The following is a 12,678-nucleotide window of genomic DNA, read 5'->3' on the forward strand; positions in this document are numbered from 1 at the left end:
CCGGACGCGCAGGCTCAGCAGCCATGGCTCACGGGCCCAGCCGCTCCGCGTCATGTGGGATCTTCCCGGACCGGGGCACGAACCCATATCCCCTGCATCGGCAGGCGGACTCCCGACCACTGCGCCACCAGGGAAGCCCTTGTATAGAGTTTTAATCACTAATATGTAACTTTTATAAGGCAGGGAGTTGTGCCCGTTTTGCTCACTCCTATATCCAATGACTAGAAGAGTGTTTAGTTCATAGTTGGTGTTCAGGAAATACTTGTTGGAGGAATGAATCAATTACCCAGAAATAGTTGCTGAATCAAGTCCAATGCCTTTCCTTCATATGTTTTTTTTTAATAATTAATCTTATGATTTGCATTCATGGACTTCTTAATACTGAACCATCCTGCACTCCTGGAATAAACTCTTCTTATTGACAATATACTATTCCTTGAATATATAGCTGCATTTGATTTGCTAAGATTTTATAAGTAATCTTAAATTAGATGTTGTTTTTATATTTTTTGTCTGTTGTGTGTGTGTGTCTTTTTTTTTCTTTCTTCTTTCTTGGCTTACCCTGAATCCATTCTCCCATTCTCCCTTCTCTTAGAAAGAGGTTCAGTTTTCCTTTGGAGAGTTACTGCTTTCTCACTCCCAGACCAAGAGGATCAGGTCAAGCTAATTCTATCCCTGCTCTAGGAGTGGACACATAATCCACTCTTGTTCAAGCTGGAGTACCAATCTCCTGGCCACAATGAACAGTTCAGTGATGGGCACTGGAGCCAAGCCAGATCAGTGAGACTCCTTATCAGGAGTTCTGCTGGAATTGTGAGGAGAGAGGTTCTCTTATTCTGCTGCAGTTCCAAGCTGATAGAATGTTAGCTTATACAACTGGTAAGCACCTTGCCACAGCCAGGTGGAAGTGTGATTGGGAATGAAACCAGCACAAAGGGAAGCTTTACGCACTTGTTCTAGTGTGCCAAAAGACATACTCCCATATTTTTTGGTAACATGGACATAAACATAAGCTCCCCTTTTCCCTTAAGTCAGTTGACACGATGTAACATTCATAAACTAGAATTGTCTGTATTTTAATTTTTTGTGCTCTCTTTAGCAAGTGTTGGTGTCAGGTCTTTGTTGGTCTCATAAAAAGATTTGAGAAATTTTTCATTTCAGTTACACTCTAAATATGTTGGAAAGCTAATTACTCACACCTCCTTCTACTCATATTCAGAATGCACTGAAAAATAGACACTGGACCTAGGAGGGAATGAAAACAGAGTATACCCTTTATTACTGGCAAAGCTGGACTGAAGAACATAGGGAGCTCTGCAGCTCTAGTGGTGAACTGAACTTCCCAGTCACTGAAAGGTACTGGAGAGCTAAGGTCTTTTCCCCCGATACCCCTGTGCCCACATAGGCAAGGTGGGAGAGCCAGAGAGCCCTGTTGCAAGTCAATTTTGGTTATTTCAACTTTCCTAAAGAATTATATATTTCACTTAGCTTCTTAATGTAGTTATACCTTTCTCATTCGTAATGCTTTATATTTTTATTTTCTCCCTTTATTCAAAGCCCAGATTCCTAGGGACTTGCTTATTTTATCTTCTTGAAGAATCACTTCCTTTTTTCATTAATTCTGTTTTATTAATTCTGTTTTATTTTTAGCATTCTAGGTTATTAATTTTTGCTTTTATTAATTATAATATATAATTTTATATATTTGGCTTATTTTATTCTTCTATTGTCTTGAGTTGAAAGCTTGGTTGTTATCTTTGGCCTTTTTTGATTAACAGTAAAAGAATTTAAATCTATAATAGTTCTTGTTAGCACCAACCCATAGTTTTGCTATGCACTGTTCTTATTTTTGTTGATATTTAGATGATCTCAGAGTATGATTTTGACTTAATTTACAATTTCTTTAAAGAAAGTGTGGATTTTATTTGTTTGGTTTTTGTTTTGTTTTGATCTACCATTCATGTGGCTCTAGTTTGATTGTGTGATAGTCCCAAAATGTGGTAAGACTTTTACATTTTGAAAAGTGTTATTCAGGATTTTCTTTATAACTAAACACATCACAATTTTCTTCTACTTCTATGGGCATGTGAGAATATATATTCTCTATAAAGTATCAAGTACTAGATTATCTAGTAAGTTTATCCTACTAATTATAAACTTAAACTCATTTATATCCTTTTTATATTTTTTTGTCTATTTGATCAATCAAATTCTGAGACAACGATGTTAAAAAAAAACTCTTCAATTCTGTTTTTATCAAATTTTGTTTTTGTCTCTAAGAGTTGTGCTTTGTATATCTTGCAAAGTACTATTTAGTGTAGAGTACACGAAAGTTTATGACAAATATATAATCTTGGTGGGGTTTTATTTTTTTTGTTTTTTGGCCGCACCGTGCAGCTTGTGGGACCTTAGTTCCCCAACCAGGGATTGAACTCGAGCCACAGCAGCGAAAGCACCAAGTCCTCACCACTGGACTGCCAGGGAGTTCTAGTCTTGGTGTTTTTAATCAAATGGGAAATATTCTCTTTTTCCATTTTTACTCTTGGACTCAAATTTTACTTTATCTGATATTAACATTGCCACTCTTAGGTGTTTCTCTTTTCTTTTTGTATTTTAAGGATATACATTAAATTTTTACTATGAAATATACAGAAAAAGATGCATAGAACACAAATGTATGGCCTAAAGAATTGCTCATCTAACCACTACCCAGTTCAAGCAACTGAATGTAGATCATTGACAGAACTCTAAAAGCCAACAGTTATTCTCAACCTTCCCCTTGAATGTTACCATTATCCTGATTTGTGTAGGAATTTCCTCCTTTCTCTTCGTATTTTAACCACCAAGCTGTATATTCAGTACTTTAGCATTTAGATTTGCCTGTTTCTGAAACATACATAAATAAAATTATTCTGTATAAATCTTTCATGTCTTACTTCCTTTGCTCAGTATTACATTTTAAAGATTTATTCATCTTGTTATGTGTAGCTGTAGCTTTTGGTTGTTGGTGGCGATGCTGTATAGTATCCCATCATATAAATACACAACAATTTATTTTTCTTTTCCACCATTGTCTGACATTTGGGTTATTTCCATCTTGGGCTATTTTATAATGCTGCTATGAACATTCTTGAACAAGTTTCTTGTGCACACATTTCCATTGGCTATGTAACAATAAGTAGAATTGTTGGAGCATGGTGAGTATCTTTAAATTTAGTAGAGATTGCCTAACTTATATAAAGGGATTGTGCCTGTTTATAACTCCCACACGTATGAGTTCCTATTGCTTTACATTCTCCCTGATATGAGATATTGTTAGTCTTTTAAATTATAATCATTCTGGTGAATGTGTAGTGATATCTTCCAGTGATTTTAATTTTGTATCTCTGGGATTACTATTGAAAGTGGGTGCTTTTTCATATATTAATTTCCTACAATTTTTTGTCTTTTGTGAAATGCCTGTTCCAGACTCTTGCTAACTCTTGGATTTTCTTATTGATTTGTTTCTTAATTATATTTTTGGATATGAACTCCTTGAAAAAATATTCTCCCACTCTATGGCTTGTATTTTCACTCTCTCAGTGGTGTCTTTTGATGAACGCAATTTCTTCATTCTAGTATTCTCAAATTTTTCATTCTTTTATTATATGATCATTGCTTTCATGTCCATTTAATTAATTAATTTATTTATTTATTTATTTAATTTTGGCCGTGCCACACAGCTTGTGGAATCTTAGTTCCCCAACCAGGGATTGAACCTGTGCCCCATGCCGTGGAGGCGCAGAGTCCTAACTTCTGGACTGCCAGGGAATTCCCCTTTCATGCCCTCTATAAGAAAAATTTACTTTCCCTGAAGTATAAAGAAATTTGCCTATTTTATCTTGTAAAATATTTTTTGTTTGTCTTTCGCATTTAGATCTCAACTCCCCTTGGAATTAACTTTTGCATATGTTGTAAGGTAGGGGTCAAGCTAGCACCATTTACTAAAAAGACTGTCTTTCTCTACTGCTCTGCATTGTCACCTATATAACATATCAGACATCCATATATACTGGAGTCTGCCTCTATGCTCTCTATTCTAGTCCCTTGGTTTATATTCCTGTGCTAAGGTTACACTGTTTTAATAACTGTAACCTCATAATAAGGCTTCGTATTTTTACAGCATGTCTTCCTACCTTGGTTCCCTTTTCAAAAGTATCTTGGCTATGCTTGACTCTTCATATTTCATATACATTTTATAATCAGTTTATCAAGATAAGCTTTAAGATTATCATAATCATAAACATGATCATAATGCTTTAAGATTTTGATTGGGGTTGTATTGCATATTTAGATCAATTTGGAAGAAAGGTCATATTTACAATAGGTCTTCAGTCCATGAGTATACTGTATCTCTCCATTTAGTTTGGTCTTCCTTAACGTCTCAACAATTTTATGCTTACCTGCAGAGAGGTTTCGAGCATCTTTTATTAGATTTTATCCTAGATATTTCATATTGTTATGCCCTTATAAATGACATACTTTTAGAATTCTGTGTTTTAACTGCTTGCCGCAGGTATGTATGAATACATTTGACTTTTGTACATTGTATATGCTTATAGTCCCTCAAGAAGAGACTCTTAGAATGCTTTCCCTCACTCTATCCTCTTCCTGCCTGTTAAGATGATTGGAAGTTTTACTCTGAGTTGTTAAAACATTTATTTCAGTATTCTATTCTAAGAAACCTGATTTATACTTAAAAATGAGATTTATTGAATTCATTGAAAGTCAGTATTTTTCTTACATATTTTATCTTCCCCAATCTGATTTTTTTTTTCTAATTACATTTTAATGAAGAAGGCATATTTCTTCAAGTCCTTTGTAAGAAGTCCGTAGCTGCATGCTTTTTGAGTCCTTGCAGTTCTTGGTTGGAAAACCAAAGAATCACAGTCCTTTACCAGTGATATTCTTTAAATATTTCTCAACGTCTTCTAGCTTCCAGTGTTGTGATAAGAACTCTAGTGTCAAAATAATTATCTTGCCCTTGTAAATAAGCTGTTCTGTCTTTCTAAAAGCTTGTAATATATGCTTTCTATTACTGGAAATTAACATTTTCCCAAGAAAATGTTTATATTATTTTTATTAATCTTGTGTATAACTCTGTGACTTTTAATCCAAAAATGGTCTTTTTTTAGCTCCAGAAAATTTTTTTATTTTTATTTTTTAGTATCGTTTCCCCATTTTTTCCTTTGTCTCTTCCCAAGCTGCTTGTCTTTGTCAGCTATGTATCCTGAGTCTCTCCTCCATTTCTCTCTTATTTTTACTAATAATTTTCATTCATTTGTCCTTTTTGTTCTATATTCTGGAGTATATTTTTAGGTCTGTTTTTGAGATCAGTAATTCAGTTTTCTGTCCCTCCATATATTTTCACTCCTTCTAGATTGTTTTAATTTCAACAATTGTTTTTTAAATTATTTCTCCTAATTTTTGAGAGTTTTCTTATTATCAGCTTTCTCTTTGGTAATATCTTCTTGAATCTCATTGAAAATTTGTATCAGAGAATTCTCTTTCTTGCTCTCTTGCCTCTATTCTACTTAAACAGCCTCCACTTTATTTTGATTTCTCAATGTTTTAGCTCTCCTTTTAGGCTTTTTATTCTTTCAAATTTCCAGTCTTTCTTTTTTTTTTTTCTTTTTTTTTGCGGTACGCGGGCCTCTCACTGTTGTGGCCTCTCCCACTGCGGAGCACAGGCTCCGGACGCGCAGGCTCAGTGGCCATGGCTCACGGGCCCAGCCGCTCCGCAACATGTGGGATCTTCCAGACCGGGGCACGAACCTGTGTCCCCCGCATCGGCAGGCGGACTCTCAACCACTGCGCCACCAGGGAAGCCCTCCAGTCTTTCTTTCTCTTCTTCTTCCCCTTCTTCTTCTTCTTATCATTCTTTCTCCTTCTTCTTCCTCCTCTTCCTCCTTCTCTTTTTCTCCTTCTTAGCCTTCTCCTTCCCATCCTCCTCCTCCTCTTCTTCCTCTTCTCCTTCTCCTTCTTCTTCTGTATGTGTGTATTTTTATTTCTTATGAAGACAGGCCTAGACGTACCAGCACCATCAGCCAGTGTAGGTTCGTTCAGCACTATTGAGGTCAGGCTGTTGGTGACTTGAAGGTGTTGGACCCTTTCCAGGTAGATCAACAGCAAAGGGTAGACAGGCTAGGATTCCTGAATTTAGGAAAAGGAAAGGCAACTGGGTCCATGAAGTTGTCCAGGTTCATGAGAAGAAAAAGGGGGCACTGAAAAAGATCGATGCCCCTCAGCAGGACTGGCCCACCTAGGACAGCTGGTGCCAGGATGGTCAGCTCCTCCTGGCACTGTCAACAGCACACTAACTGGAAGGCTGGCTTTCCCTGGGCTTTGCCCCTTTCCCTCTGAGAGGCAAGCCATTACCCACTGCAAGCAAGTTCCAGGTGGTTGCCTGAATCATCTCCATGGGAACTGATACCCTACTTAGGCCAGTGGGACCTCTTCCAAGCTTCCTTGCTTCCCTGGACTTTGGTCATAGGGGTTAAGCCATCTCAAAAGAGTACTGAGCTGGGAATGAGTTCAAAACATGCAGTTAGAGTATTTTATTTTCCCTCTACATCTGCAGAAAATATATTTCATTATTTTAAAATTGAAGGTAAAAATAACTTCTATTTGTTAAAAAGGGAACTCATGGCATAGTGGAATCACCTCATGTGTTGACTCCAATACCCTGCACAAGATCCATGGCTTAGAGCCATCCAGCCCTAGGTTCCTCCTCAGTGAAGCAGGGGTGATGGAACCAATGGGTCCAGGCCTCTTCCAAACAACCTTGTGAAAATCAAACATTATGAATGTGAAGATACTTTCTTGGAAGTAAATCACCATGAAAATGCAAGCTGATGTTACATCAATAAGAATTCAAGTTATAATTAAAAAAGAAATGGGCTGTCTCATGTAGCAGTAAAACTCCCTATCACTGGAAGCATGCATGAGAAAGTTGCTCAGCACTTAGAGACATTTGGAGAGATGGATGCATCAGACTTTAGAATCGTTAATCTCTGTGACCCTTTTCAATTTTCTAAAAATCTATGATTCATCCAGCACTTGGAAGTATCATAGGCCTGGGAACCAAAATTTCTCTGAAGTTAAACTCAACTCCATAAATGTGAAATCAAGTAGGACCAAATATATATTCCAAATTGAGGTAAAGTATGGCCTCGATATGTGGCTAATGCACACAGACCTCTCTCTCACTAATAGAAAAAAATTACAGTGGGAATTCTTCAGTAAAATGACTAGCTGCAGTCCATTGTCATCATCCTGGCAGGCTGAGGGAGAGATGGATCCCAGGCTTAATTAGCAAAACTTGACAAATTCTCTCTCGAGCCCTAGGCTCCAAGCCCACCTGCTCCTGCTGCCTCATAGGCATAGAATTCCAGTCTCCAGTCTGTGCCTAGATGTGGTATAAATGGATGAGTTCATAGGGTACAAGTTATCAAGAAAAAACATCCACCCATACTCAAATGAAACCTGAGTGCGAATAACATCTCTGTCAGTTATCATATCCAGTCTATGCCGAAAACTAATGAGCCTGTTGTTAAACTTCTACTGGAAACTGACAGTAGAGTCGCATCCTCATGAAACCAAGTATCACAATGCAAAATGAAAGGGAAAATAAAATCTGGCTGTTGAGACTTTTCTTGATTTACTTGATTCATTAATTCAACCAACACTTACCAAGAATCCTTTATGTGCTGAGGTACTTTGCTCAGCATCATGGAGGGGATCCAGAAAAGAACTAGTGACACGTTCTGTCCCCAAGATATTTATAGTAATAGGTGACAACAAACTATGACAAAGTAGAAAATTACTGTGAGAAGTAGAGAGAGATCAAGGTATGAGAAGGTTATTTGTCCCATCAAGGACATGGGAAGTTTATTTCTTACCAAGGGGTTCAGGGAACTCTTCCTGGCCAATCAGTATTTGAGCTCAATCCTGAGCAATGGGAAGAATACAGATGTGCCACGATGAAGGTGAGCCAAGGCCCAGAGGCATGTAAATATGAGGGATGTTCATGGACAAGGAGATAATAATGGCACATATCAAGTGCTTACTGTGTGCCAGGTGCTATGCAAACTCTTTAAAACTAATTATTTCATTAGACTGAGAAAACTGAGGCATAGAGAAGTTGAATAGCTTCTTTGAAGTCACAGAGCTTAGAAGTGTTGGAATTGATACAACGTCTGGTGGTGGTTACAGGAGGGTACGTAAAAGCCACTGATGATAAATCGAGAGGATATTGGATGCCAAACCTAGGAGACCAGTGTGTCCAGCTCTTGATATATTCTTCCCAGATGTTGTTATTGAAAAGATTCAATACATCTGTTACTAACTAAATTTTCCACTCATCATAATGGTTTGGGAAATCTTGAAAACCTAGACTTCTTTGACAGAGTGAAAATGGTCAACTGTTATCACCTGCTTCACCACAAGGTTCTTAGCTCTGAATTCAGCAGAACTCTGAGATGATCTAAGGAAAGGCTTACTGTAAGTTGGAACCACTTTACTCTGGCAGAAGAGGAGTAAGGAGCTTTGGTGAGAGTCTCTTCATGAGATAGGCAACTGAGTGGTATAGAATGGAGTCCCCCCACTCAGTTCAGACAGAAAAAGAAAGTCCTACTATGTGGAGAATAGATAGGCTAGACTAGAACAATAGTCCACAAACCTGGGGTCAGCAAACCAGATTCAGCTTGCCACCTGTTTTTGTAAATGATGTGTTATTGAGACAAAGCTGCTCATTCATTCATGTATTGCTACTTTCATGCAATACTGGCAGCGCCGAATAGCTGCTACAGAGACTGTGTGGTGTGCGGACACTAAAATATGTGGCCCTTTACAGGAGAAGTTTGCCAACCTCTAAAACAGAAAAATCGGAATCCTAGCACATTCACGTTGGAAGGAAGAATGGAGGTCATTTAATCCATACTCTTCTCCCCTCCCCACTCCCCAGCCCCTGCAACATACTCCACACACACAGATAAAGAGGCTGAGCCCCACAGAGATTTACCTAAAATCACCGAACTGGAAGGGACCATGATTGGGTCACTAACCATTAGACTCGTGTTTCTTCTACCACGCCAGTTCTGAAAGACTAAAGTAACTTCTAAACAATTACTCAATAACTAGGTGCCCAGCACCATGCTCTCTCAGGGTTCTAAGATGAGAATAGTAGAAGATCTGGGGCCTCCCCATCCTGTGGTCCACACCAGACATGGTGATAGACCTTGCACAGTGGAGTTGTACCTCAGTACCCTCTAAAGTCGGCACATGAGGGAAAAATCAAACAGTACCTAAATTCCCTTTAAACTCCCGCTGGAAGACCTCACAACAGAAGCAGACTTCATGTCTCTCATAGGGTTCAGCACCACCAGTCGGTCCTTTGAGGCTGGAACTGATTTCTGCTTTTTGGTGATGGCTCAGCTGCAGTAGCTGGCTTGTGTTCAGCAGCCCTATCTTCAAGATGCCTCCCAGCTCTGAGCGGCCCACAGGGAATGAGACACAGTGAGGATACGGTGGCAGGCGCTCACCTCCCATCGCACCTCCGCTTGGCCTGGGGCCTCTGCTTATTGAGCAGAAGACCAGGAGTCATCCCCATGTTATTCAAATTATGTTCCTGCTCTTCTTCCCCCTCTAGCTTTTATAGATGAATGAGTGTAAGATGGGTCTCCACCGGATATTTGAAGCATTTGACGCAGTGTGTGGAGTGTGTGTGTATGTGCATGGACGGGATTCAGACACAAATGTGCAGAGAGGTGAGATTTTCCCAAACAGGAAAGTCTCTGTGGAAGTAGCAAAACTTGATGTGGCTTTTGTATCAGAGATGTACAGAATCTTGGAATTAGAATGTTATTTGAGGGCCAAAGACTCCCAGACCATGCGCAGTGCAGGAATTGCACCTGTGGCATCTTGACAGCCTCTGCCCGAATCCTCCAGGTGATACACTCACTATTTCCTGGGGGAGCCCACTTTGTGCTCAGATACACTCACTATTTCCTGGGGGAGCCCACTTTGTGCTCAAGTAACTTCAGTGTTTATGACACCGCAGAATGCATTTTGGGACTCAGTAGAGCATAGGTCTGTCTCAGTGTAGAAAGAAAGCAGCAAGAGGCAGAGTGACAGGTAAGGAAAGAATTTATTAGTATAGGACGCTTGTGAGAAATATAAGCGGTAGGCAAGGGGGTGTCACCCCGAGAGCTTACTGGGCTACAGTTTTTTGTTTTTTTCTGTCTATACATATTATACTTTATTTAGATGATACCACAAGGAAGCTAATAACAACCTGTTTCTTTCCAGAAAAGCTAACTGGACTAAATGGGCCAACAAAATCTATCATCACTGACTAAATTCATTCTGATGGGAGTCACAAGGCGTCCTGAGCTGCAGGCCCCACTTTTCGGGGTCTTCCTCATTAGCTACACAATCACAGTGGTGGGAAGTCTGGGAATGATCATCTTGATCCAAGTGGATTCCCACCTACACACACCTATGTACTTTTTTATCAAACACCTGGCTTTCATTGATCTTGGTAATTCTACTGTCATTTGTCCTGAGATGCTGGTATATTTTGTTGTGGATCAAAATACCATTTCCTATTATGCATGCACCACACAGCTGGCTTTCTTCCTTATGTTCATTGTCTTGCAGCCATGTCTTGTCAGCCTATGACTGCTATTTGGCCATCTGTAGTAACCCTCTGCTCTACAATGTTATCATGTCCCAGAGACTTTGTCATGTGCTGGTAGGCATTCCATACCTCTGCAGTACCTTTCAAGCACTAATGTTCACTATCAAGATTTTTACATTGACTTTTTACAGCTCTAATGTCATCAGTCATTTCTACTGTGATGATGTTCCCTTGTTACTTATGCTGTGCTCAAATGCACAAGAAATAGAATTGTTGGTCATACTATACAGTTTTATAATCAAAGGAAAAGTGAGGAGGGGGAAAGACCACCTTCCTCATTTTTGAATAGACATCAAACTTCCATCATCAGCTCCTCCTCCACATTGGATGGGGGGAGTTTTCTTGTTCCTACTTGGTCATACTGGGACTGACTGTCATGGCGCTATGGAAATGGGCCAAAAGGTGGTAACATACTAAAATATGGTAAATCATCTCAGGTTTCAGTATAATGTCACCTTTTCCCTATATTTTTGTTTTTAGTACGTGCAGAGAAGCATGTCCTAGGAATCGATAACTTACGGACATCACTGGGCAGGATGTGGACCTCATTCCACCATTGTTTTATTGTTTGAGGAGCATGTCTCATGCTTTTGTTGCATGGTTTTCTTGCTACAAAAGCGTACTTTCTTGAGTGATGATTAACTTACAGGGGTCTCCCATACTTTTTTTCTCTAGTTACAGTCCCCTAGTGAGATTAACTATTTAATCACGTACTTTGTCCCTTTACTCTGTCCCTATCAGTTAAATATCTATTCTGAGTATTAAAATGAACTTAATAGTTTCTAGTCCCATCTTCCAAAGTCACAGAGAATGAGTTCCTTCTCACTTTCCTAATGATTGCTCTTAGGGTGCTTGCCCAAGTCAATCAGATCCCTTTCCTGCCCTGTCTTCTGTCCTCCTGCTCATGGAGCAGCATGGATGGATGGAGTGCGTGTGTGTGTGCATGTGTGTGTGCACGCACACACACATGTACATACGTATTGGGACGTGTAAGGGAGGGAGGAGAGGAGAAAATTACAGCAGTTCTGAATTTAAAACCATGTAAAAACCATGTGAAAGAGGGAGTTGAAAATTAGGCAGACCACACTGCCCAGGACATTATGTGCCAAACTAAAAAGGTTGGGCTTTTAGGTAGGAGAGTCATACAGCCTGATTGTCAATTTAGAAAGATTATTCTTCCTATATTGCAGAGGAGACATTTGCAGGACCAGGACAGGAAGGCCCATTAAGAAAATACTGTAGGAGTCCACATGAAGGATGATGAGGTCTGATCAAATCAGAGCCACAAAGATGGAAAAGCAACGACACGTTCAAGAAGTGTTCAGGAGAGAACTAAAGACTTGGTGATGGATGTAGACTTTGAGGTGGGAGGGAGCAGAGATGATGCCAAGGGGTGGTGGGACAGGCAGCAGATGGAACATCTCCAAAATCCTGCCACTACCAGAAATGTTCATTCCAGGGCCTCAGAACCCTCCCAAAGGAATCTCTGCAGAGAGAGAAACGATACATTAACTGCAGGAGTTGGCAAGGAGTGAGGAATAGGAAACACTAATTACAGGCCAAGATAATTAGCCAGCAGGTCTGGGATCAGCTGCATGTAACCTCAACTCATCTGCTCCTGCAAATGGCCAAGGGAGGATGCGAGGGGAAGAGTGTGGGCAGGACATTTTGCAAATGCTAAGGGAGCAGCTGAGCGCAGACCTTGGTGACATGAGTTTGATATGCTTGGCACTTCGGCTCTGGTTTCTGGGACCCTTGGGGTGCCAAATGCACTGTAGCCAGCTGGCCAGTTGTCCAAATGTCACTTATGCCTCTAGGCCTCTAATTACCAGGCTCCCCTTTAGCCTTATAGCTACACTCCATTAGGGGCTTGCTGGCCACATGCACAGGAAATGGATTAGAGGCCATTAGACCATCCAGGTTGAAAAAGGTCAGGTCTT

General features: G+C 39.9%; 1 protein-coding gene across 1 annotated transcript; it reads left to right on the forward strand.

Moving 5' to 3' along the window:
• The first annotated feature begins 10,365 nt into the window (after positions 1–10,365).
• Positions 10,366–11,023, forward strand: LOC114890304 (olfactory receptor 8K5-like). The gene is given in 2 exon segments (XM_029213730.1): positions 10,366–10,697; positions 10,699–11,023. Coding segments are annotated over 2 exon segments (657 nt in total).
• The last annotated feature ends 1,655 nt before the right edge of the window (positions 11,024–12,678 follow it).

Source organism: Monodon monoceros, unplaced genomic scaffold, assembly GCF_005190385.1.
Source record: "Monodon monoceros isolate NGI ecotype Baffin Bay Population unplaced genomic scaffold, NGI_Narwhal_1 Super_Scaffold_11, whole genome shotgun sequence".
Classification (NCBI taxonomy): Eukaryota; Metazoa; Chordata; class Mammalia; order Artiodactyla; family Monodontidae; genus Monodon; species Monodon monoceros.